This window comes from Aricia agestis, chromosome 3 (genome assembly GCF_905147365.1).
Source record: "Aricia agestis chromosome 3, ilAriAges1.1, whole genome shotgun sequence".
NCBI lineage: Eukaryota > Metazoa > Arthropoda > Insecta > Lepidoptera > Lycaenidae > Aricia > Aricia agestis.
The window spans coordinates 22358062-22384649 of record NC_056408.1 but is presented as its reverse complement, the minus strand read 5'-3'; the positions used below and the strand labels follow the sequence as shown (position 1 = coordinate 22384649).

General features: G+C 37.7%; 1 protein-coding gene across 1 annotated transcript in view; it reads right to left on the bottom strand.

Moving 5' to 3' along the window:
- Positions 1-4206: 4206 nt before the first annotated feature.
- LOC121725497 overlaps positions 4207-26588 on the bottom strand; it is a 45377-nt gene continuing 22995 nt past the window's right edge. The window contains exons 25-50 of the mRNA XM_042112499.1: positions 26292-26448; positions 25660-25845; positions 24216-24255; positions 23894-24004; positions 23556-23767; positions 22056-22262; positions 21804-21965; positions 21559-21680; positions 21168-21344; positions 20912-21071; positions 20556-20745; positions 18899-18914; positions 18634-18652; positions 18058-18124; positions 15790-16022; positions 15426-15641; positions 15309-15348; positions 15103-15219; positions 14739-14984; positions 14450-14661; positions 14164-14370; positions 13923-14084; positions 11246-11367; positions 10971-11147; positions 10249-10408; positions 4207-4403 (exon numbers count right to left, since the gene is read on the bottom strand). Coding sequence (XP_041968433.1) covers positions 4213-4403; positions 10249-10408; positions 10971-11147; positions 11246-11367; positions 13923-14084; positions 14164-14370; positions 14450-14661; positions 14739-14984; positions 15103-15219; positions 15309-15348; positions 15426-15641; positions 15790-16022; positions 18058-18124; positions 18634-18652; positions 18899-18914; positions 20556-20745; positions 20912-21071; positions 21168-21344; positions 21559-21680; positions 21804-21965; positions 22056-22262; positions 23556-23767; positions 23894-24004; positions 24216-24255; positions 25660-25845; positions 26292-26448 — 3909 coding nt within the window. The 3' untranslated portion in view covers positions 4207-4212. The remainder of the gene's footprint in view (positions 4404-10248; positions 10409-10970; positions 11148-11245; positions 11368-13922; positions 14085-14163; positions 14371-14449; positions 14662-14738; positions 14985-15102; positions 15220-15308; positions 15349-15425; positions 15642-15789; positions 16023-18057; positions 18125-18633; positions 18653-18898; positions 18915-20555; positions 20746-20911; positions 21072-21167; positions 21345-21558; positions 21681-21803; positions 21966-22055; positions 22263-23555; positions 23768-23893; positions 24005-24215; positions 24256-25659; positions 25846-26291; positions 26449-26588) is intronic.

Genomic DNA, 26588 nt, shown 5'->3' with positions numbered 1-26588 from the left:
ACCAACTTTTGATGAAAGATAAAAACAATATTATAATTTCAGACTTTTATTTGGCAAACCAATAACAATTAGAAACTGCATTGCAAGTTGCAACTATGGGAAATTGCCTGGGATATCTCAGACAGAGAGCGGTCAAGGGTTTTGTGTTCTTTGTGTTGTATTATGTTGTAGAATGCCTCCCGTGTGAGTATCTCTATATACTCACACAGGAGGAGTTCTGAATGTGTTAGAATTGCTCCTCAGTCACACACTGACTGCTCCAACGCAAATGCTTCAACGCGTGACCACTCTGTCTGATAGGTCCCTAAAACGACCACATCTTTTTAAAATGTATAATACATGAGGACTTACTAAAGTCCTCATGTATTTTAAATTTTAATGTAATAAGTAATATAAAACTAATATTATTATTATTGAGGTACAAAATAATTTTTGGTAATAATAATATAAGTTCCAATGAAAATATTATGTTTTATGAACAATAAGTATGTTTGTTATGCAATTTTTGTTATGTCTTTTTGGAAAAAGTACTATAAGTAATGTAGGATTATATTTTTGAGTTTTAGTGACTATTCCCATTGTATATTATATCATATTGTAGTCAAGAGAAGTTATAAATGAAAAAGTGCATATGAGAATTTAGCTAATTTGGATTTTATATTATCAATGATTTAACTTTTCTAGTAGTTTAGGTGTATGTGTGTGTGTCAATATTTATTCGTGAATATACTTGAATCTAAAGTTTCAAAGGTTGTGTTCTCAAAATTCTTGTTATTGAGAAAGTAATACCTTTGAATTTACCTCTTTGGTGCAGCGTTTATCATGCATGGTTTACAAGGAAATAGTTTGTGAAATAACACAAAGACCTACTGCAATCAAAAGATTGTACGAAATGCTCCTAAGATAGGTTCCTAAGAAGTACATAGTAAGTTTTAATTTAATATAAAACTAATACTTATTATTATTATTGAGGTAAGTACAAAAGTATTTTTGGTAATACATAATAATATATGTTCCTATGATAATATTATGTTTTATGAACAATAAGTTCCATATGTTTGTTATGCAATTCTTATTAAGTAAGTCTTTTTTGGAAAAGTACTATAATGTAGGTTTTTGTTTTTGAGTAAAATTTAGTGATTTACACTATTCCCATCATATAATACCATATTGTCGTCAAGAGAAGAAGTTATAAATGAAAAAGTGCTCATATGAGAATTTAGCTAATTGGGTTTCTAATTGGGATTGATAATATCATATCAATTATTTAACTTTTCTAGTAGTTTAGGTGTGTCAATGTTTATCCGGAGCATGTTATACATACATCTAAAGGTTAAAAGGTTGTGTTCTGAAAATTCTTGTTAAAAGTAAGTAATATTGAATTATTTACCTCTTTGGTGCAGTGTTTATCATGCATATACCAAAATACTTCAGGTTTACAAGGAAATAGTTTGTGAAATAACACAAAAACCTACAATGCAACTATAAGATTGTACCTATAGGTTTTTGGTGAAAATTCATACTTGTTTTACAGTAATTATACACAACACTTGTGTTCCTTATACCTTGTATGTGTTTCTTGTGTACTAAATCAATGCAGTCTTAGCTCATCGCACAAATGCAAACCTTATTGTTGACTAGACATATAGGTATACTACACCTCACTTATGTTATTATTCTGAAACCTCACTAACACTAAATGGATTACTAAGGTCTCTACGTCTTTACTTATGTATCAGTTCGTGATTAACTTGAGAATACTTAATCGTTTTCCAAAAATTTGGACACTTCGAATGTTAAGTTTTTTGGTTTTAATAACGAATTATTTTCACTAAAATATATGCTACAGACTAAAATATAACTTATTAAGTAACTAACCAACTAAATAGCAATATAATTTAAGACTAAAAAGTATGTAATATTAATAAATAAAATTACTAAAATGTAAACTATTCAGTAAAAGCTACTCGTTGGTTGGTGTTTATTGAATTGCTGTATTTGACGTAAAAGCAAGCGAGCTTATGTCAGAAGTGTTGTCATGATTCGAAATTATTACTCAGTTAACAATGGAGAAGTGAGTTTGGTGTCACGTGACCACTGACTGGCTGGAAAATAGAGGTCATGGTACCAAAATGCGAGCCAGTCAGTATTCTGGCTGGCTTTAAGAGCTCATGATAGAGGCCCTGGACCCCATTCCGGCTCTTCCGAACTCTATGCACCACTGACGCTACCTTTTTCCGCATAATCGCATAGAAATCGTCGACACCTGCATCGGCAAACATCCCGGATGCACTGCAGTATCGAGGGAGCCGCAATAGAGACCAGAATATGTTATTGCAAGGCGCCATAGGAGTACAATGAGGACGGAAGTTCGAAAAAAATTCGTTAGTTAACATTTGTCTAATTTGATGAAAAATTAAGTATAAGTTAAATTTCCAACGGCAGCAAATTCTTTGAAGTGTTCAGAATACACCATAGGTTTTTGAAATTTTTAAATTAATATTTAATACCTTTAAAAAAATAATCAGTGTGACGTGGTCGGTTTTGAAGCCGCGCGCGCTACCTAAAAATGCCGCGCGGAGGCTTACTTGTTTCAGCGTTAAATTAATATTATAAATAATAGAGATAGAATTCCGGGAAATAAGAGTTTTTTAAGGAAATTTCCTCTTGTTTAAGAATCTTTATTTAAAATTTCTTAAATGTTAATAGTTTCGGAGTTCTTAACAAAAAACGGAATAACTTTTTTTTTGCAACCTAATTTGCTTATAACTTTTGAAATTTTTTGTGTGCTAATACACGCTTCCGATACATTTTTCTAGACGTCTTCCCGAATCTAATGAGGTATCGTACGTATTTTTATGACCCTTATCTCTATATTTCGCCATTCTCAACTTATCGCTTAGACTACTAGTCAAAGTCTAAGTAATAGTCAATACAGTCAAGAAATCAAGTCGGTCGATTCAGTAAAGTGATAGACGCTTTATTTCGATGGAGTTTTGGAGGGAACATAAAATAGCACGTTTCTGGATAATGTATCACTTTCCGACATTTGTGTACGCAGTATTTCTCCACTATTTAATGAATGTTTCATTAAATAGTGGAGAAATACTGCGTACACAAAATATGTCGGAAAGTGATACATTATCCAGAAACGTGCTATTTTATGTTCCCTCCAAAACTCCATCGAAATAAAGCGTCTATCACTTTACTGAATCGACCGACTATACTTATTAACCTTCCTCTTGAATCACTCTAAGTATTAAAGAAAACCACATCAAAATCCGTTGTGTAGGTAGTTTTAAATATTGACAAAGGGACATGAGGGAAAAAAAGCGACTTTGTTTTATAATATTATTATGTAGTGATGAATGATGATAGTGATGATTATAGATAGCTACTTTTTAGGGTACCCAAAACCAAAAGGTAAAAACGGGACCCTATTACTAAGACTTCGTTGTCTTTCCGTCTGTCTGTCTCCAGGCTGTATCTCAAGAACCGCTATAGCTAGACTTCTGAAATTTTCACAAATTGTGTATTATATCTGTTGCCGCTATAACAACAATTAATACTGAAAACAAAGTCTCCCATACAACAAACGTGATTTTTTCGGCTTTTTTTTGTTCAATATTAATAATGGTAAAAATTCTTTAAAGAATAATATTAAAAGAAAATACAAATTTAAGGGGGGCTCCCATACAAAAAAACACAGTTTTTGGCTACTATGTTATACTTATACGGTACGGAACCCTTCGTACGCGAGTCCGACTTGGCCGATTTTCATGCCCGCTGCTTCACTCGCGTAAACAGTATTTCTGGAATACTTTAAAAAAATAGAAGAACCTCACCATATAGACGTAGGTACGTATTGACTAGGCTGTTATAATATTTTTATATAATTTTTTTTCCAGCACTACCAGCACCCTGGGTGCCGAAGAAATCTCGCCCAGGGCGCTGCACTGGTGCACTGGTACTGGCTGTCGAACAAAGTCCTCTCGCGATGCGTAGGTATAGTCTGTAACTGTAAGGTAGTCAACGGCGAGTTCGGCGACTACCTAGTATAGTATGGAGCATTTCGGGCAGGTCTGTAATATTTTTGAACTATTTTGGAAAGTTTTTTAGTTGACACAGTAATTTTTTCACCGACGTTTCTATTTCGGAAAGGTCCTTTAATAATGAATATTACCTTCAAGAAAAAAACAGTCATCATGCCTATTATAAATACTCTTTTATTAAATGTTCATGTCTAGTCACTTGTGTGAACGTGGTGATGGTGAACTGCGTACACTTGTCATTGTTCCGCGGGGCTGTGGAGACGATCCCGCGGATGAAGTACCGCTCCACACCCTTGTCGGACTCCGGAAACGCCAGGCCGCCGCCGCTGTCGCCCTGACACAGGGCGGTGCCTGCAAGAGTTAAAATAATATTGCTATTGCCTCATCATGATATAATATACGTGGGAGAGCCATGCTTCGGCACGAATGGGCCGGCTCGACCGGAGAAATACCACGTTCTCACAGAAAACCGGCGTGAAACAGCGCTTGCGCTGTGTTTCGCCGAATGAGTGAGTTTACCGGAGGCCCAATCCCCTACCCTCCCTCCCCTATTCCCTTCCCTTCCCTTATACCCTCCCCTATTACCCTATTCCCTCTTAAAAGGCCAGCAACGCACTAGCAGCTCTTTTGATGCTGCGAGTGTCCATGGGCGGCGGAAGTTGCTTTCCATCAGGTGACCCGTTTGCTCGTTTGCCCCCATATTTCATTAAAAAATAAATTCAATACTGCATGGTCGTGACTCGTGTGGGATATGGCCTGAATATCGGCTATCCACGAACACCCGAACATATGAACATAACATTATTTTGATATCATCATCTCAGGGTTCCCCTAAGGGTCTTGCTCAAGCTGTGTTGGGGACCGCTGCGCATATTATACTATATTCTTTTGATGAGGAGTAGGATGAGCTATAAATTCTTATTTTCTTTGTTACGATTTTTTTAACAGGTCTTGTAATTTGACCAAAAAAAAAAGGATTAGGTTAGGTTAGGTTTTTTTTTTTTATTATTATAAAATTGTGGCCGTCTATGGACTGTTCGTCCATATCCTTTTTTGTTATTTTATTATTTAGATTTTTCGCACCAAGGATAATTGAAATAATATTATGAATTTTAATTAATTGTGGTCCATCACGCCATGGACACTTTTTTTTTTTTAATTAAATATAAGTAATATATATATATAATAATAAATAAAATAAAATAAAAATAAAAAGCCTTTTATTTCCTAAACAGTTACAGTTACATTAATTTTTACCTAACTACTATATTTTAAAAGATATTATATTTTCTATTTTTCTAATCTAAATTATATTTTTTCTTAGGAACCCCTCTCAGGTGAAGGCCTCTTCCAAGGATTGCCATTTCTCTCTTTCCTGTGCTATATATCTCCATTGTGGTCCGGCTATTTTTCGGATATCGTCTTCCCATCTCGCGTAGGGTCTTCCTCTGCAGCGTTTACCTGGTGGTCCCTGCCAAGATGTCACCGTTTTTGTCCACCTATTGTCTTTAAGTCGTACTACATGACCGGCCCATCTCAATTTTAATTTTTGTGCTTGGTTTAAAGCATCAATTGTTTTCGTTTGAGCTCTTATATTATATGTGTGCTTTATTTTTTGTACTTTTTTAATGTTCATCATGCTGCGTTCCATTCCTCTTTGGCAAGTGATTATTTTATTTTTTGTTTTTTCCGTAAATTTCCATGTTTGGCACGCGTATATGAGACATGGGATAAGGCAAGAATCCATGACTTTTCTTTTTAAATGTAAAGGCATATTGTCATTTTTGAATACTTCTTTGCAGCTCCAATATTTTGCCCATGTATTTTTTACTCTTCTTTCTATTTCCAGATCGCTACTATCTCTACTGAAACCTATTTGTTTTCCTAGGTAAGTATAGTGTTCTACGTATTCTAAAGTTTGGCAATCTATTATTATGTCTCTTTTCGTGTGGTTGGTCATAGTTTTTGTTTTTATGGCGTTCATTTCAAGACCTACTTGTCTGCTGGCTTTGTGCAGAGCTCGTATCATATTTTGGAGTTCAGAACTTGTTTCGGATAATAAGACCAAGTCGTCTGCAAATCGGAGGTGGCTAAGATATTTCTCATTGATATATAGTCCTTGATTTTTCCAATCTAATGTTTTTATTACATTTTCTAAGATCGCAATAAAGATTTTTGGTGATAAGGGGTCCCCCTGTCTTGTGCCTCGTTCTACAGGAAAGCTCGGTCCAAACGTCTCTAGTTTAACTCTACTAGTGCATCTGCTATAAATATTTCGGAGGATCTTGATATAACCTTCTTCTACGTTTTGGTCTTTTAAAGTCTCCCATATGCTTTCGTGTGCGACCATATCAAAAGCTTTCTGATAGTCGATAAAAGCAATATATAAAGGCCTTTGATGTTCTTGGTACTTTTCGATTATCAGCTCCAGGGTATGAATGTGGTCGACAGTTGAGAACCCTTTCCTAAATCCAGCTTGCTCTATCGGTTGTCTCTGGTCTAATATAGGGCTTATCCTTTGGTTTACGATCGTAGCGAAGAGTTTATATATTGTAGACATAAGACTTATAGGTCTATAGTTCCCAATGTCTTTGGGGTCGCCTTTCTTGTATAGAAGTGTGATGTTTGATTCAGACCACTGGGATGGCGTTTCGTATGTCTCTATGATCATATTGAACAATTTTACTAATGGGGCAGTCAGAATCGTGTAGGCTGTCTTTAAAGCATCATTAGTAATATTATCTGGCCCAGGGCTTTTGTCGGATTTTAACTTTTTGATGGACTCTTCTACCTCTTTGTTGTTTATAGGTTCTATGTAGCTTTGTGCTGATAATTGTTTTTCTTGATCTCTGAGGGTGATATTTGGTTTATTTTTTGAGCTGTACAGTTGCTTGTAAAAATCCGTGGCAATATCGATTATATTCTTACGATTAAACGTGGTTTTTCCGGAATCTTTCAGCCCATCAATCCATGTTCTTTTTGTGTTCAGTTCTTTATATCCTTTTTTCAGGCTTCCCTTTTCTTCTAGGTGTTTCTTTATCGTGTCTGTTCTGTGTTTCTTATAATCGTTTTTTATATATTTCGCTATCAACTTATATAGAGCCTTAAGTTCATTTTTCATAGCTCGAGTTTTGTTGCTAGTTTTCTGTAGCTCTTGTCTTCTTTTTATGAGTCCTTTTGTGCGCTCTGATAATGCATTTCGGTCTTTCTTATGTATATTTGTGTTCTGCGCTCGACGTAAACTAGACTGAATAGAATTTATTAATCGGTCGTAGTATTTTTGGACGGTGGTTTCTTGGTCCTGGTTTAGCAGCGCCGGTATATAGTTATTCAGAGTTTCTAAGTACAATGATATTTCGCTTTCAGTTTTTAGTTTATTATCTGAATTATTATTATAGCTTGCTCTACTTTTTATTGGCTGCTTCAGTGTAATTTTTGCTCGGAGTGGTCTATGATCTGAAGGATAGTTAAAACTTAAAGTTTCTATATTTTGGATTATTTGTGGTTGATTTGTCAGTATAAAATCAATTTCATTTTTATGCTGTCCATTTGGAGAGCGCCATGTCCATCTCCTTTTCAAGTTTTTCTTGTAATAGGTATTCATAATCGATAGGCGGTTCTCTAGGGCAAAGTCTATAAGCCTTTGACCTCTGTCATTTCTCGTTCCGTAGCCGTTTTGTCTTGTTACCATGTTTTCACATTTTTGTGGATGGCCTATTTTGGCGTTAAAGTCACCCATGAGAATGTAATCTTTATATGCGATATGTATGGCCTTATAGATGTTTTCATAGAATTTATCAACCTCGTTTTCGTCTGCAGCTTCTGTTGGGGCATATACTTGAATTATAGATAATTTCTTACATGGTAGGTCTAAGTGTATCATCGCTACTCTTTCTGATATACCAACATAACTTGAGATGTACGGCTTTAGATATTTCTTAAGTATAAAGCCAACTCCATACATGCCTTGTGTTTCTCCGGTGTAACATAGTATAAAATCTGTATATTCTGCTATTTCGTTGCCTAGACGTCGCACTTCGGATATTCCCATGACATCATATTTTATATTTGATAAGGCTTCGGTTATTTCAATTATTTTTTCTTGCGATGACAGTGTTCTTACATTGAAAGTACATATGAAGAGCTGGTTTTGGTCTGAGGTTTTTATTTCCTTTGGAAGGTAGTGGTCGTAATCTTCCTCGGTGACCAGCCGGCTTGGAAGATGTGAATCACTGTTTGATTTTTGTTCTGTATTTTTAAATTTTAAATAATTATATTTTGAGAGAGGGGCTGTTAGTTGCTATTTGTTCAGATTGTTGTCTCCTGCTTGGCCTTTTCCGTCTTTTTCCACTAAATAATTAAGAATATTTGGCTTGGTCGTATCTTCTGCAAAGCTATAAGATCTTTGTGTAGTACGCGTTATAGTAGTTCTATTTTTCTTTGCAGCTTTGGTATTCGTTGAAATACTATTCTCTCTGTTAGTGTTGTTTTGCGGCGATATAGAAAGAAATCTTTTCCTATTCTCAGTTGATTCGAATTGGTTTGTTCGGCTATTACTTATGATAAGTTTGTCGTATTTTATGATTGCGTTGTTACCTTTTTCCCTCTCTATTTTTACTTGCTCTTGTAGAATTTTTCTTTTCTCTAAAACATGTTGAGGATAGTCTTCTTTTATGTAGTATGTAGTATCCTATTAAGGCTGCTTTCTGCTTTAAGATCTTAATTTTGTTGCCCATTGTTGTAAATGTTACTGTAATTGGTCGTGGCTTTCCAGATTTTTTTCCTATTCGTCTAGCATTTTGTATGTCACTGCAATTGAGGTTCAGTGAGAAATATTTGTTTATAAAATATACAATATCTGTTTCTAGGTCGAAGTACGATTTTTCACTTTCTTCAATGCCAAAGAAAACAATATTTCGCTTTCTTGCATCTTTCTCCAATAAATTTAATCTTTTCTCCTGATCTTCTAATTTTTTATTTATTTCTTCTTGATTTTGTTCGTATTCTTTAAATTTTTCACTTATTATTTTGTTGACGCTCTCGGTAACTTTTTCTGTAACTATTTCGGCGCAATTTTGTATATAGATGTTTTTTGTTCGTCTATATCCATTTGAATTTTTCGAAGAGCGGCCATAACCTCTTCCATCTTGGAGTTGAATCAGTATTCTTATAATTTTATTATCACTCGTGAAAAACTTCTCGCTATTATTTTATTTTTATTTTATTTTTAAATTCAGAAATTTTTGACGGCCCCCGGTGAGGATCGATCCTACGATTTCGGGTTTGGAGTTATTAGTATCGTCCACCTGCGCCACTAGAGCGATGACGTAAATGTCGCAATTGTCTTTCACTACTAACAGCTACTCCGTGTTGCTAATTGCATAAGTGAGTTGAACTAGCAGTCCAAAGTCCAATGTTTAGACACCCGCAATTTTTGATATATTTTTATTGTATTTGCAAAACACTTTTTAGCTTTATTTTAACCACTTATTCCAGTTTTTATTGTCCACTTCCTTATTTATCACTCTTATAATTGATGAAATAGTGTGATAATAAGATCTTTTTATTTAGAAGTCCATCTAAATTGCAACAATATCGCACTGTCACTGGCAAAAGTTTTTGGTATTTGCTTTTGTTTCTAATCACTTATGTTTATTGTCTCCAATATATATTGTTTTTCGCACACTATTCTTCACAACTGTCTAGTTTTTTCACTCACAGAGGCAATTTAATTATTTTTAAAACTTATTTTTTACGGAGCCGATGTTAACTGTCAGGCGGTGGCGCCCTCTCTCACTATATATATATATATATATATATATATATATATATATATATATATATATATATATATATATATATATATATATATATATATATATATATATATATATTTTTTTTTTTTTTTTTTTGAACGGTGAGGTCCTAGTCGGTGTGGCGGCCAGTAGGTCCGACATTTTCCGATTTCCTTAGATTTTATGCTGCTCCACCCTTTGCCTTTAGATGTTGTGACATTGGCTTGGTGGAGAGGGGTCACTCAAGCTGGGTGGAGTTTCTAGGGTGTTAAAGAGATATCGTTCTGTGTCGAATCTACCCGCCATGTGGCTTAGGACTTTATCGTTCCTGTTTTTTTAGGTTAGATAGGTCTATTTTTATTAACTGTCATGGATCTGATCTTGTCTTTAAAACAACTTACCGTTCGTGTAGCCCGCACAGAACTTGTCACTCGTGACCAGTTCCCTGAAGGCCAGTGGCACTTGATCAAGACATTGGTCGATGTCCACGTACGGCAAATTTGTGACTTGAAGAAGAGGGGCGAAATCGCCGTTCGCGGCCGTTAGGCCCCAGCCGGCTACCTAAAATGTATTGTTATTTAGAAAATACGTGTTCCACTCGGGGACTGCCGTGGGTAAGCTAATGCATAGCATTTTTTATCAATTTATGCAATTATAATTGGTCGTTAAAGTCGGTGCGGCGAGCACCACACCCCGAGCCACACCGAGCCGAAGTCTGCCGAACTGAAACGACTTTAGACGAATGTTAGGTGTTTTTCTCGATTCGATCGCCGCGCTCAAAGCCCGCAATAAAAGCTATACAATAGCTTAAAGGAGTGAGCACACTGAGACGGGCCGTGCCGGGGCTCAGCGTGCCGGGGCGGATGCGCGTATCGCACACTGTGTCGGGGCGCAGGCGGATTTTTGCGATGAGCCCCGGCACGCTGAGCCCCGGCACGGCCCGTCTCAGTGTGCTCACTCCTTAACTGTGAGTCTGCTCTTGTGTTAAGTTTATCCAGTCCATCGGATTTACCTGTTTGCACTTCACACTACCAATTAAACTGGAAACAAGTTACAAGCTACTACTGCGAGATATCCCAGGGTGACTCGACACACATATTGGTATCTGCTTTCATTTTTTTACCTTTCCAATTTTGCCGATAGCTAGCTGCCGGCGCTCCAGGTCGTGATCGAAGTCCAAGCAGACCGGGCGCACGAACACCTCGTAGCGGATAGCAGTCACCAGGATCACCAGCGCTATGTCGTCCTGGAAGTTCGTCGCAGATCCGCGGAACCTCGACGGAATCACGAGATCTTTTAACTAAAAGAACCGCGATATTCATTAATTCCTACAAAGATTATTTTAAATGATGCAAAAAAACTATATACTTAAATAATATTTTTCAAGAGAAGCCTTACTTCTAACTTTTGGGCGTCAGTGTCATTCGGATGGTCCCAGTCCCGGTACAGCTTGCCCACCGCTACGGCGAATCGTGAAGCTGGCAGCTTCTTTTGTATATCGTTCCAAAAACAATGTGCAGCTGAAAAAATGCATTTAACAAACGCTTAATAATAATAATTTACATAATAAATCATTGAGATAGACGTAATAAATATTATATTGTATTCTTATTCGAATGATGAAATAAATAGTTAAGTGAATAAATTAAATAAACTTCAAGAAATTCTGGCACATATGATTTATGAAATAAAAATAATAAAAATAAATTAGTTCAAAAATCAAAAACCCGACTGCAAAACAATTTTAACTAAAAAGACCGAAACAAGACCTAATTCTGCCGGAGGCGTCTAATCCATGTTTTAATTTATACGACTCTTGCTTAGGTACGAGTTTCATGCCAAGATGATTAGAAGGCTAAAATTGTTTTGCAGTCGGGTTTTTTGATTTTGAATTAATTTATTTTATTGGCGACTTTTTAGTTTGTAGTCATCTAATAATTTCGATAATCAATCTAAGGGTGGGTTGCACCAGAGGCGTGGTTAAAGTTAAAGTTAAGGTTAAAGTTATGGTTATAGTTAAACATGGCGTCCTTTAGCTTTAACTTTAACTGGCGAAATTCACAGATGTCTGTTGCGTTTATTTTCTTATTCAAGCTAGGTACAGGTAACGGGATTGACAGTATAAAAAAATATTATCTGTAAAAATCGTCAGGAAAAATATCTATAACACTGTGAAACATTAAATTTTCACGAAAAATTAGATATACGTATGAGCGGTTATGGTTAAATATGGCGTCCGTGGACGCCATATTTAACTTTAACCACAGAATAGATGGATGCTGTTAAGCATTGGTGTGTCATCCCACATCGGACTAGTTTTGAGTACCTAATCGGTGTTTTAAGTTTTTTTGGAATAATCTTTATTTTCTGCTTATTTTAAGCAAAAAAATGTTATTGTGCGGTATCTTTTTTTTGTTGAAATGCGTAGATTATGATTATGAAAAAACATTTTAATTTTACATTCAGTTTTAAGAGAAAACGTATAAAAATGGTTAATGCAATATTGCTATAGGGCTTATTACATAGCATATTGTATTGTCCTTTGTGCTATTTCACATAAATGCAAAATTCTGATTTGTTCTTTCAATACAAACTATCTATACTAATATTATAAATGCGAAAGTATCTCTGTCTGTCTGTCTGTCTGTCTGTGTGTCTGTCTCGCTTTCACGCCAAAACTACCGAACCGATTGTAATGAAATTTTGTATACAGATAGTCTAAAGCCTGAGAAAGGACATAGGCTACTTTTTTACTGGAAAAAAGCGTTGTGAGGGGGTGAAAATGCGTAAATTTGTTCAAATTAAGTTGGTTCCAAAAATTCATTCGTTACTTATTAAATCAGTACTTTATCTATGCAGTGACGTAACCGTCAACCTATCAATGATAAATAGTTTATGGGTAAAGTTGTGTAATTGGGGGGTTGTGTAATTTTATACATATTATTATTAATCAACTTACGGGTAATTTCAGATGCACAATTACTTCATCAATCTGATTAATTTGTAATCTGATTAAAATTACTAATTACTTTTTGCCCAACTCTTAACGTGATAAACTAATTATTTCTACATTAACTAAATTTAATCAAAATCGGTTCAGCAGCTCAAACGCAAATTAATAAAGTTTATTGCGTGAAAACCGAACATTTTCCATGATAAAAAATATTATCCTATGTCCTTCTCCAAAACCTTTCGTAATATCTACATGTACTCAATATCGATATCTTATGCCAAATTCATTGTTGTTCACTGCGCGGGAACCGTACATTTTCCGGGAAAAAAAATATCTAATGTCATTTTAATTGATTCAAAGTATCCGCATACAAAATTTTATCAAAATCGGTTCAGCGGTTTAAGCGCCAATCATTTTAGAAACATAGCACATAAATGCTGTATACAAAACCTCACTAAGAGGAATAAGTATTAACCATTTTTGTACTCTAGAATATGCTACAGTGGGTTTTCAAAAAAATGGATTTCACTGTCGTAAACCTTTTGTTATAAAGAACAAAACTGCATTATTAACTCAAAACCCGATGATGATTTATGTGGGATGAAACACCAATGCTTAACAGCAGCCAGATAATAGTTGCTTTAACCAAAGATCTGACATTTTGCACTGTAATTAAAGTTATAGTTAAAGTTACAGTTATAGTTAAAGTTAGTTGGTGCAACCCAACCTAAGGGTTTTTTTAAATTATTATTTATCGTTCTATTCAATATTAAAACTGCAAGTTATTTACATATTTAGAATCAGTGTTTAAAATCCTTCATTTTGATACCACACTCGATATGCTTGGTAGTTTTTTTTTATCTTACATCATGTCGTCAAAAATCCGCCATTTTGTTTTTTTTTTAATGTCACCTATCTGAGAACACTTGGGCTATTAAGTCAAATCTAACGATACCCCAAATGTGAAAATCTGCTGAGCGGTTCTGAAGATACGAGGTAATAAAGAATATTACATACATACATACATACATACATACATACAAGATACGCGCTAAAAACATAACCCTCCTGGCAGTCGGGTAGTAACAATAAAAAACCGCGTGTAAGTCGACGTCTTACTACCTGAGATAACTACTGTCGTGCTGACGATGGACCCGCCACAAATGTGCGAGTAGTTACTGGACATAAGCCGGTATATTCCGGCGTGCCACGGTACCTCCCCCCTTATCGCCGCCCGCCCACCGATCACTAGCTCCATCCCACCTGGCGTCAGTCTGCCACATTCTAGTAACATGAAAACAATTATAATATAAAGTGGGTGCGAGCGAGGCCTGACAAAGCTATACTTGTGAAATAAACTCACCCGGTAAACAGACGGGGTAGTTATCCCATCCGTCCTCAAGACATCGCATGGTGGAGAGGACGCCGGAGTAGTAGTAGTGTGGCGCTCGACAGTTGGGGTACACCACGGTGCCCAGCGGCTCCTGAAGGTTGCACGGCCGGTAGCCGTCCAGCTCGGGCACGCGGCATCGGTACTCCACACTCGGGTGCTGGTCTAAGCGGCATAAGCCTGGAACAATAAGCCTGGTTACATTTTTTACTATACTAACGTCTATTTCTGTGATTATTTAATTTGAAATAACACTTACGAACGCAAGTTGGAAAGGAATCAGACCACGTGCCGTTGTAGCAAAATATATGATTAGTTTCATTGGGAAACCCGTACCCGTTAGCGCAGGTGTAGCTCAGAAGGGCTGTCAGAAATCTTTGCCCCGGCCTGGCGTCAGGTTTATCTTTCATAATGTATGTGCCGTACTCGGGGTACGGTGGTAACACACATTTCCCGGAGCTTATAGTTATCCTGAAATGAAAAGTTATGTTATGTTAACGAAACCAGTAGATGGACTTAAGTTATTACAAACTGAAAAGAATACTTACGCACTATCACCGCAATCGTCATCCTCGCAACTGGCGTCTAGGATACATTTAGGGAATTTTGTAGACCATACTCCTTTACGACAGGAAACTTGATTGATGTTATTCCGCAGCCTGTACCCGTCTGAGCAAGTGTAGTTCAGGACCGCCTTTGTGAAAGCGTGACCAGGTCTGGTCTTTAGTTCGCCCAATATCTTGTATGTTCCATGCGGGGGGAACGGCGGTAGAATACAAAGCTTACTTGAGTCTCTAAAATTAGTTTAAATCAAAAAACAAATTATTTGCTTAAAACATTCATTGGTGTTCCTTTCTGTCGTGCGATACAAAATATAGATTATGTTCAAGGATACTGTAAATCAAAACTTACTCGTTTTCATGGCAAACGTCGAATAACTCGTCGCTTCCATCTTCGCAGTTCTCGACCAAGTCACATTTGGCTCCCGAAAAAACACATGAACCGTCGCGGCATTGCCACTGGTCTTCACTAAAAATGAATATTCAAAAATTAACAAATCAATACTTACCCACTTCGAAAATGTTATGTCAAAAATAATATTATGAAGATCCACGTACCGACAGGTTTCTGCCTCCTTTGTGCCCATCCACGATTTGACTAGTAAAAAAAGGTAATAAATGCATTATTTCACTATCTTTGCAAAGTATCATATTATATTTTATCAACATAGTCACCTGGATTGCAAACTTGATAGGTATCGTAGCCAGATTTGGTGCAGCGCATAAGAGGGAGAGGTCGCCAGGAGTCGTACTTCGGCGAGTTACACTGAGGACGTATTACGGTGCCGAGCGGTTCGTAGAGGCTGCAGGGCCGGGTCTCGTTCCCGTCACCATCGGATCCCACGAGACAGTCGTATTTCACGCTGGGATGCGTATTTAACCGACAATATCCTGAAAATTATGTGAGATAATGATAATTTCGAGTCTAGCACCATAATGGATGTTATTTTGTTTTTATATTTATAGCATCTTTGGCCCCTAACAGGGTGTGAGGTTATAAGAAAACCTAAAAGAAAATCTATCGTTAGAATTAACTCACGCTCACATTGAGGGAATTCTCCAAACCATGCGCCGTCGAGGCAGTAAAGCAGACTTTTTGATTCCTCCATGTGGAACCCGTAGTCGCACGTGTAGTTCAGCAGCACGCTGTTGTACAGATCTCCTGGCGAGTGGTCTTCCGCGATGTCCTCAGCTATTCCTCCGACTGTGTAACGCCCGTTGGTCGGGTGTTCGGGCAAAACGCATTTTTTGGGGTCACTCGCGGGGGTTGTCCTAAGTGTAGCAAATAAGACTCGTAACTCTAATTTTCAGGAGTTGTAAACATCATGAATCATTTGATACTGCTAATTAATCCTTCGATCGTGGATTCTTGGAAATCTGTTGTTATTCTATTGTGTCTCGCTTACCGGTGAGCTTATGGGGCTTGATGGGTTATCTTTTTTTTTAGGGTTAACTCAGCCGTTTATGATCCGATTTTCAAAATTCTTTTTGTGTTGTATAGGATTTAACTCGAATTTGGTACCATGTTCACAAAAGTGGTGATCTGATGATGGGATCCTGGAGGAATCGAGGGGACTCCTTGAAATTTGTATGGAAACATATAGTGATTTCAATTTTTTCTGAAGCGTTCGAGGTAAATTCTACCAAAAAGTAAGATTTCGCACCAGGTTATACCCTGGATCCGAAGGTACCCAACAGAACTTTTGAATCCTTATAGATACAGGTTCGGGGATTTCGGCGTTGTTTAAACGACTGAAAGCATAAGCCAACACATAAATTTATTTGATCATTATCATCAAAATCATAATTATGCCATGGGTCATCACATTATGACCCAATTATTGATGCTTTTCATGATATTTTGCATCGAAGCAGATGTTTTTGATGATTATTTCGCTGTTTGTGGACCGATTTTCAAAATTCTTGTGCTGTTGTATAGGATATAATCCAGGCGCGGTCCCAAGGGCCCCCCCCCCTGCCCTGGTCACAGGGGACATGACCCCCCCAAAATCTAAAGTCAAATTGGAAAATCTCAAAATCTTGCCAAATAATAATTTAAGGTTTCTAGTTATCCTATATCAGCGATATTTTTTTTTGTGTGACCCCCTGCAAAACTTCATGCTGCGACCGCGCCTGATATAATCTTGATTTTGTATAATAATTACGAAAGTGGTGAGCTGATGATGTGATCTATGAGCAATCGAGGGAAATCCTTGTTTATCAAAAGACTCATAGTGGTTAATATGTTGTTTCTAGTAACTTAAACATGTTACGAATAAGAGATTTTATTAGAGATTTTATACGTGGGAGAGCCATGCTTCGGCACGAATGGGCCGGCTCGACCGGAGAAATACCACGTTCTCACAGAAAACCGGCGTGAAACAGCGCTTGCGCTGTGTTTCGCCGAGTGAGTGAGTTTACCGGAGGCCCGATCCCCTACCCTATTCTCTTCCCTACCCTCCCCTTTTCCCTTCCCTTCCCATCCCTACCCTCCCCTATTACCCTATTCCCTCTTAAAAGGCCGGCAACGCACCTGCACCTCTTCTGAAGCTGCGAGTGTCCATGGGCGACGGAAGTTGCTTTCCATCAGGTGACCCGTTTGCTCGTTTGCCCCCTTTTTTCATAAAAAAAAAAGAGAAAGTTCATACGAAGGTGTCTCTTAGTCCAAAGGCACTGAACAGAACTCCTGAACCTTTAAAGATAAAAGTTTTTAAATTGCAGCATCGCTTAGATAACTGCAAGCATTTACCACAATTTCGCTTACAGTAACATAATGTGATAGTTAACTTTCGTAGTGGTTATTTACGCATAAAGCCTTATCTTGTAAATAACTAAAAAGAGTGAAATTATTATTTTTAACAAAATATTAAAACCGACTTCCAAGGTGATGAAAACAATAATAATATGAACTAAAAAGTATTAAATAACTCTTACTCTATAATAGTGCCTTTTTCAGAATTCGTCTAAATCTCAACTATTTCTGTAAGTACATACTACAGTCTTCATTACTTTGAAGTCGGTACCAGTCTTAAAAGCTTCAGATATTCTGACATTGACTGAACTCACGATAAAATTAGCTGGTACCGACTTCAAATACTGAAGACTGTAGTATGTACAGAAATAGTTGAGATTTAGACGAATTCTGAAAAAGGCACTATTATAGAGTAAGAGTTATTTAATACTTTTTAGTTCATATTATTATTGATTTTATCACCTTGGAAGTCGGTTTTAATTTTTTGTTAAAAATTATAATGTTATTATTAATTATGGGTTGTTCTTAATCAAGCCACAAGCGGTAAAAACTTACATCTCTGAATTTTCCTGCTCCGTGTTAGGCTCAATGGACACCGTCTCGGCCAAAATCACCGCCAGCACTGCAGAAATCGTATAAGATCATGACAATGGTGATATATTAAGATATTATAATAAAACCATTTTTATCTATGTACCATTTTGATATCGTTGAGTAAAACATCATTGGGTAGACTGACAAAAACACATTGGCCATAACCTGCAGTGGCGTAACTATAACTGGTACCCGTAGTAAATTGATGGAGTCCTATCAGTAAATATTGTCACGTTATAAAACAGGTACCTAAAACCAATATTTAAAAATATTTCTGAGCCCGCGGTCTCTCAGGCCTTTTGGGTCAGCGGCCTGTATCATTTTTGCAGCCCTGCCACCTTATTATTACGCCACTGTCAGAGTCCATGGTATAAATATAGTTTTAAACTGTGGGCGTCCGCCGTCTATGGTGGAACATCCCTGTTTTCCCACTGTGCACTCTATAAAAACAACCAACTTACCAGCAGATACGACGACGTAGCGCCACATTTCTTAATTTTTCACTAGTTTCTGTAACTGTTTTTCTCTGGTTCTAACGAGTGAACATCCTTTGGTTCTGTCCAATAAAAACAGATAAATGAGAAAATCACAAATTATTTATCCAGGAGGCAAAACAAATCGAGTTGATAACGGTCAACTAATCAAAAAGTTAAACTTGATACAAACGAGCCATAATGTGACTTTGCACATGTCAACTCGAGGAGTGGTATAGTAATTAATAATTATACTTTTTAAATATTATAATTATTATTAATAATATGTGGCTTATAACAACGGCTCAAAGATAATTGAGTGCACTCACCTTGTTATCAGTTACACTTTAATACATAAAAATTATAAATAGCTGGTACTTTAGAATTTATTCCAATAAATATTGCTAGTCGCTAGAGGTTTAAGCTTACGACTGGCAACCGGTTTATTAAGTTTTTTGTTACGAGTAATAACAACGACGATATAAATAAAAACCAATAAAAAAAAATATGTGACCCTGCATGTGTGACCTCTACAAACAAACATACGAATATGTGTATTTACGATCACTAATAGGGGGCTTATTATTCCAATCGTGTGATCGAATCCAGTGATCCAAGTATCGCAGTGCCCGTTCACTTTATTCCATTAGTTATCCGGCGCTGGTATAGATCACTGGATTAAAATAATCAATAATGTAAACCGGCCATAAAGAATAATAAAAGTGGAGCAAGATCGGCATATTATAGTAGTTACGATGTAGCTGAAGAACTGGGGATTGACCACAAAACGGTTTTGGCGCATTTGTAAAAAAAAGCTAGGTACTTACACAAAAAAGCTCGATATTTGGGTGCCTCATGAGCTCACTGAAAGAAACCTAATGAACCGTGCACTCATTTGTGATTCTTTATTACGATGTAATGAAAGCTGATAACTGGTGATGAAAAGTGGACCAGGTACGACAAATCGTGTGAATAAGATCGTGGTCAAAGGCCGGTCAGGCTTCACAGACTGTGGCAAAACCCGGTTTAACTCGCAACAAGGTGATGCTGTGTGTGTGGGTACTGTACTGCGAACAACTGATGAGATTAAAGCAAGAAGTTGAGAGAAAGCGGCCAGAATTAATCAACAGTAGGAGTGTGGTTTTTCATCATGATAACGCTAGACCTCGCACATCTTTAGCCTCTCAGCAAAAAATACGGGAGTTATGGCTGGGAGGTGTTAATGCATCAGTAAATCTAGCGTGTCGGTTTGTTTGAACTGGTTATTCTTGTCATACAGCATAATATTAACTAAGCGATGCGGTAAATATGGCTCCAGGACAATCAGCCCATAAGGAGCAACTAAACAACTTTGCATCAAATTAGTGCTTACAATGTTAGGTCGTTTTGTGTTTCAGCATTACAATGTAGCAAGTGCGAGGTGTTGCTTTTTATACTTTCTGCCGTTTCTGGAGATTGACAATGACGGCACCAAGAAATTGTCTCTGGTGCTGGTGCTGAGGGAATCGCGAGGTATCCTTATAAAACTCCTTTTTTCGTCGGGAGCTAAAAACACATTCCTCGCTACGCTATTTAAAGTGGAACGCACTCTAAAGGGAAGAAGAAGGCAAAATAAAGAAATGACAATCACAAAATATAATATTTATTTTTAGGGTTCCGTACTCATTAAGATACAAGGTTGACTTATTAATTAATATTAAAAGGTTTTAATTATAAATAATTAAAACCTTATTTATAATTTTTTAAATACTAACATTAGCTTTTAAGAATAAAGTGTTACTAACAATTGGGCCAAATGTAGTCTGAAAATAAAATTTATTATTATTATTAATATAAGTGTACCCTAATGGGTATACTTTCCTATACTTTTTTACCAATAAAACCAAATATTGCTTTTGGTTATCGTTGGTTGTGATTGTTGAGCTGTTCTTTGGAGCGATTGCAAGGAAAGGGAAGAAGAAGGCGAAATAAAGAATTTTCAATCACAAATAATCTTTAATGAAATACACGTGCTTAGTCACTTGTGTGAACGTGGTGATAGTAAACTGTGTACACTTGTCATTGTTCCGCGGGGCTGTGGAGACGATCCCGCGGAGGAAGTACCTCTTCCCGCCCTCGTCGGACTCCGCCGGGAACGCTAGGCCTCCGCCGCTGTCGCCCTGACACATAGCCGTGCCTGTAAAGAAAAGACGATATGTTGGCAGATCTTATATAGTATCCATCTATCGTCAGTCCTTACCATAAATAAAACATTGCGCAACAATTTTCAGGTTTCCATTGATTGTTCGTCCCGAAATTCGTGATTTGTTCTCCGTTAAGGCAAAATTTAACTATATGCTTACCATTCGTGTAGCCTGCACAGAACTTGTCACTCGTGACCAGTTCCCTGAAGGCCAGCGGCACTTGATCGAGACATTGGTCGATGTCCACGTACGGCAAATTTGTGACTTGGAGATGAGGGGCGAAATCGCCGTTGACTGCCGTTAGGCCCCAGCCGGCTACCTAAAAAGTAAATTAAAAATTGGACACTATCATTTCTTCTGCTTTTTTATGTCTCAATTTTAAGAAGCATCTCCAAATCACCAAATAATATCTTACCTTCCCAATTTTACCCACGATCAGCTGCTGGCGCTCCAGGTTATTATCGAAGTCCAAGCAGACCGGGCGCACGAACACCTCGTAGCGGATAGCAGTCGCCAGGATCACCAGCGCTATGTCGTCCTGGAAGTTTGTCGCAGATCCGCGGAACCTCGACGGGATTAAAATGTTTCTTATCTAAAATAAACTGCATATTACTTTTTTTTAGAAAAAATAAGAATCCAACTGGGTACATACTGGTACATCGACAAGTCTAACGAAAACGAATTTAATGGTCCCTGCCGTCGAGTATGTCGAGTTAGAGCTTGGCAGTTGCAAGCTCTAACTCGACATCGATCGAACCGTTTACTTTTATCTAAAATTCATATTTCGAAACTTGTATTACAGGTACCTCTAATTTTTGGGCGTCAGTGTCGTTTGGATGGTCCCAGTCTCGGTACAGCTTGCCCACCGCCACGGTGAAAAGCGATGCGGGCAGTCTTTTTCGTACATCGTTCCAAAAACAATGTGCAGCTAAAAAAAAACATGCATCTCTCTCTAAAGCATTACAATAATTAATTTCCAGGTATTTTCAAGGTTTCCATTTCATTTTAGGGATGGCCTTTGAATAACGTTTAAATACTATCCACTTTTTACCTGAGATTACAAGTGTTGTGCTAACGATGGAGCCGCCACAAACTTGGGAGTAGCTATTGTTTATAGTCCGGTATATTCCAGCGTGCCACGGTACCTCCCCTCTCTTCGCTCCCTGCCCACCTACTACTAGCTGCATTCCACCAGGTGTTAGTCTGCCGCATTCTCCAATTTTCAAAAACAAACAAGCAGTTTCAGTTAAAATTGAAAATATTATTAATAAATTTTGATGTTACCCGAGTATATATGTCCTACCTGGTAAGCAGACCGGGTTGTTATCCCACCCATTCTGCTGACAACGCATCGTCGCTAGAACGCCGACGTAGTAGTAGAGCGGAGCCCGGCAGTTAGTGTGGACCACGGTGCCCAGCGGCTCCTGAGCGTTGCACGACCGGTAGCCGTCCAGCTCGGGCACGCGGCATCGGTACTCCACACTCGGGTGCTGGACGAGACGACACATACCTGGAAAGAGATCTCACCTTACAAATTAATTAATTAAGATGGCTTATACTGAGGTTAGAAAGTGAATTTTGTTGAAATTATCTTATTGCAGATGTGGAGAGCTGTTCTAATTTCCATTTAACTAATGCAATTAGATACAGACATATAGTTAATATACCTAGCGGAATAGAGAAACAAAGGCCTGAGCAAGAGAGATGTCACCATTGAGGTACTATAGACTGGAGAGAGCCATAAATCGGTGTATAAGCCTCAAAGCGTGTAATATTATGTCCTACTTAGTAGGACATAACAAAGGAGTCGGTCTGCATATTTCATGTACTTAATAAAAGTGTTAATAAAGTTTTTAGTGAACATTTAATGCTAGATATTGTTGAGTTCTGTGATTCCGCTAAATAATAAACCATAAGAATGGTCAAAGAATACCTCAAACACGTGGATTTAACATTAAATACGTATGTTTTAAACAACGTTTTTTCGGCTTCTCAATCGGTATTTTTGTAAGCTAAAAAGATAATTTATAAGTTTATTAATCCCTTATTCGTGCCATATAAGACATTAGTGCTAAAAATGACAAATCAATTAATAATTTGGCTATAAAAATTGCATAGCTTTTTACGTGTGTTTACGGATCTCATCACTTGAACTATAGTTAATCGATATCATGAACTAATTGACTTTCTTTCCTGTATCATAATGTGCTTCGAAATAATCGACAAATAGATTATATTCAAGAAAATAAACGCACACTACTTGTATGAAAATAATCACAAAATGGCCACGCGATGACGGGCTAAGACTACATCTATACTATAATACTTTATCTATGGATGTCACTATCAGTAACACTGCGTGGTAAAAAGAGACGTGATACATGACAGCAGTACTCTTTTTTTTGACGTCCAGTCGGCACGTGCCGCACGTTGACAATTAAATCATGTTCAATCATGCTTGTGTAAGTGTATACGTACACATATTTTTACACACAAATGAAACCCATTTCGGTTTCGTTTGACAGCTCGAGATTGTTGCTCTATTCCGCTAGGTATATTAACTTTATAATTACAGATAACTCTTATTTTGTTTCCCAAAACATAACTGCTTTAACTGTCACCGATGATGACGTGAGAGCTGGTGGGTTGATGCCAAACGATAAGCAATCATGATGACGAAATGCTTTCTCATCTAATTTATAACAATATTATATGTGCCATCGAAGATTCCTTTGGAGTTGAACATAATATAATAATAATATTATGCTCATCGCATCACACACTACTTACGAACACTACTTACGTACACACGATGGAGAGGAACCGTACCAAGAGCCCTCGAAACAAAATATCTGATTCGTTTCATTGGTGATCCCGTACCCGTCGTCGCAGGTGTAGCTAAGCAGGGCTGTAAAAAATCTCTGGCCTGGCCTGGCGTCCGTTTTGCCCTTCATCGTATACGTGCCGTGCTCGGGGTACGGCGGTAGCACACATTTACCGAACTTAAGAGTAACTCTGAAACATATTTTAAATTCAATCAGGTATTCTTCACTTATTATCAATAGGTACACTTTCGCACCACTTGTTCAGTTTTTGAAAGCTAGATAACAGGAAGTAAAACTAGACCACAAATCTACTCACTCTTCACAAACAGCTGAAGACTCGTCGCTTCCGTCCTCACAGTTTTGGACATTATCACACTTTTCCTCAGATAGAATACACGAGCCATCGTTGCACCTCCATTCGTCTTCCCTGAAAATATTATGAGTGAGCAAGACAAGCACTAAAATGTAGAATTATTTAAAACATTTAATTGTTACGTTACTTAATATAAATTCTGCCATGCTTCTCCAAAAACTCATTCCATTCGATTGTGATTAGTTGATAACTAATTCGGTTTTAAAGATGCACTAACAGAAAGTGGCTAGGGGCTCAGGGATTTCATTGAATTGTCAATACATACCGACAGCCCGAGGATTCCGCCAGGCCGGTCTGCTTTGAAACTGATAAACAAAATATTATATTAGCTATGTCCACACTGTGCACTTTCATCTTCAATTTTCGTCATCAACTTTCATATTGGCGCATTCAATAATTGAATGCGTCAAGGAACGCAACGCCAATATTGTCATTTTTTGAAGTTTTAGATACGGTCAAAGTTTTGGATGCGTCGCGGGCATGCCTCACGTTCGCTGTTGACTGCGCTATAACGCATGCCCTTGACGAACAGAAAAAGGCACAGTGTGGACAAAGCTATTGGACTTTGGTATATAAGTAGGGTTGCCATCACCTTTATTGCCGTCGCTGGTCTAGCACGACAAAAATCCCGGACATTTGGCCGAAATATGGCTTTTTCCCCGGACACCCATTAAAAACTATTTACTATTACGTCCCAATAAAAAAAAAATTGTAAAAAATTGATTAAGTCCTTGAAATCGTACTTAATTTTGATCAAAGGAAGAAAGTGTGTTTGTTTAGCGAGTTTTTATCTTTCGTTTATTGCTGCCTGGCTAAAAAGTTGGATTTCTCTCAACAAAAGTCTCTGGATTTCACCCGGACACTTTTCAAAAACCCGGCCGGACGGTCCCCGGACGCCCTTCAAACGAGGACAAATCCGGGGAAATCCGGACGGATGGCAACCCTATATATAAGTATCGTTCGTGTTGATTCTTTCAGCAAGGCGGCTTGGTATTTGGGGACGATTTATTCATATGACCGCGAACCTATTCAACTTCTCCGATTCCGATTTCGTCCGATTTATAGGATAACGGACAGTACTTAAGAGGAGTCCACACCGCCCTTTTTTCCATACAAACGTTGTCCCCTGTTTCCTCCCTGGATAATGCTAGTAGAGTTATAATTTTTACGGCCACTAATACAATGTCCCTATGTTGTCCTTTTTTTCATAATTTAATTATTAAATAAGATATGAACGTTCGAAAACCCAAAAAAATGGCCAGATTTTCCGCTGTGTTCAAACATCCAGAAAACAGATTTGGCTAGATTATACAAAAAAGTAAAACATAGGAACACAGCTCAAGCCTTTCTTTAATCTTTAATGAAAAAGTTACTTAAATTGGTTAAGTTTTGGAGAAGGAATCAGGGGACAACGAATCGTTGATTTTCTGCAGTTGTCTCTATCGCGTTCTGCGGTATAGGCTTGAGGTAAGGGAGCTATAGATATTACACGTACTTTTTTTCATTTCTCTAGCCCCTGGTGTGTCCTCTTAAGTTGGTTGCGTTGTATCAAACCCAGACGACAGATCACGACTAACTTTGAATTGACATAATCCTACCAAATGATGAAAGTCCGCCATCTGGATATGAATCAATTTATACGGCGGTACTTTGCCTTCGAAATTATCTAATGCATTATGCAACTGAATAAAAGTAGCAAAACGACTAACTTGCATCCTTGACGAAGAACTCGTGTTTTAGAAGTTGCGTGAAGCCGGCGATGGTGAACTCCGCGCACTGGTCGTCGGTGCGCGGCGCCACAGACAGCACTCCGCGCAGGTAGTGCCGCTCCACCCCCCTCTCCACTTCCGGGAAAGCCAGGCCGGCGCCACTGTCGCCCTTGCACAATGTTGTTCCTGTAACGATCAGATTTATTATTAATTAAAAAATTTACGTAGTACAGTAGAAACTCGATTATCCGGCCCTCGTTTACACTGATAATATCCGATTACCCGGACTACCATCAGAATATATATATCTTTCTAATTTCAACAATTGGTCCGGTTTATTTAATTCCTAAAGCTCTGGTTTCCTCCAAAAGCGGCGCCGTCATGCAGCGGCCGCAATACAGCTGTGAATGACGTCACTAGAACGCTGTCCATCTAATCAATATGACGCGGTTTTGTAGAGAACGGTAATTGACAATTCTCTAGGAAACCGCGCCGTACCACCCACATAGACAACGGTGCTAGTGACGTCATTTACCGCTGCATCACGGCCGCCACACGACGGCACCGCTCTTGGTGGAAACCAGAGCTTAAAGTATTTTTTTTATCTAGAGTCGAATAGTATGAATCCTTACCATAAGCGTTGCCGGTGCAAAATTTGTCGCTCGTAATGTACTCTCTGAAGTGACTTGGAGAATTTTTCAGGCAGTCTTCGATGCTCATAAACTGTATCAGCGCTCCATCGACTTTGCCCCGGGTTCTGTTGGTACCAGATAGACGCCATCCGGCTATCTGTGTAGGATTTCGAAAAATATAGCAACAAAAATTCATAAAAAATCAGGAATTACGATTTATTGTTTTGCTCAGCAGAAAAATTATTGTAAGACTAAGTAAAAAAATATAAAATAAAATTATACCGTCCGCGTCTTAGC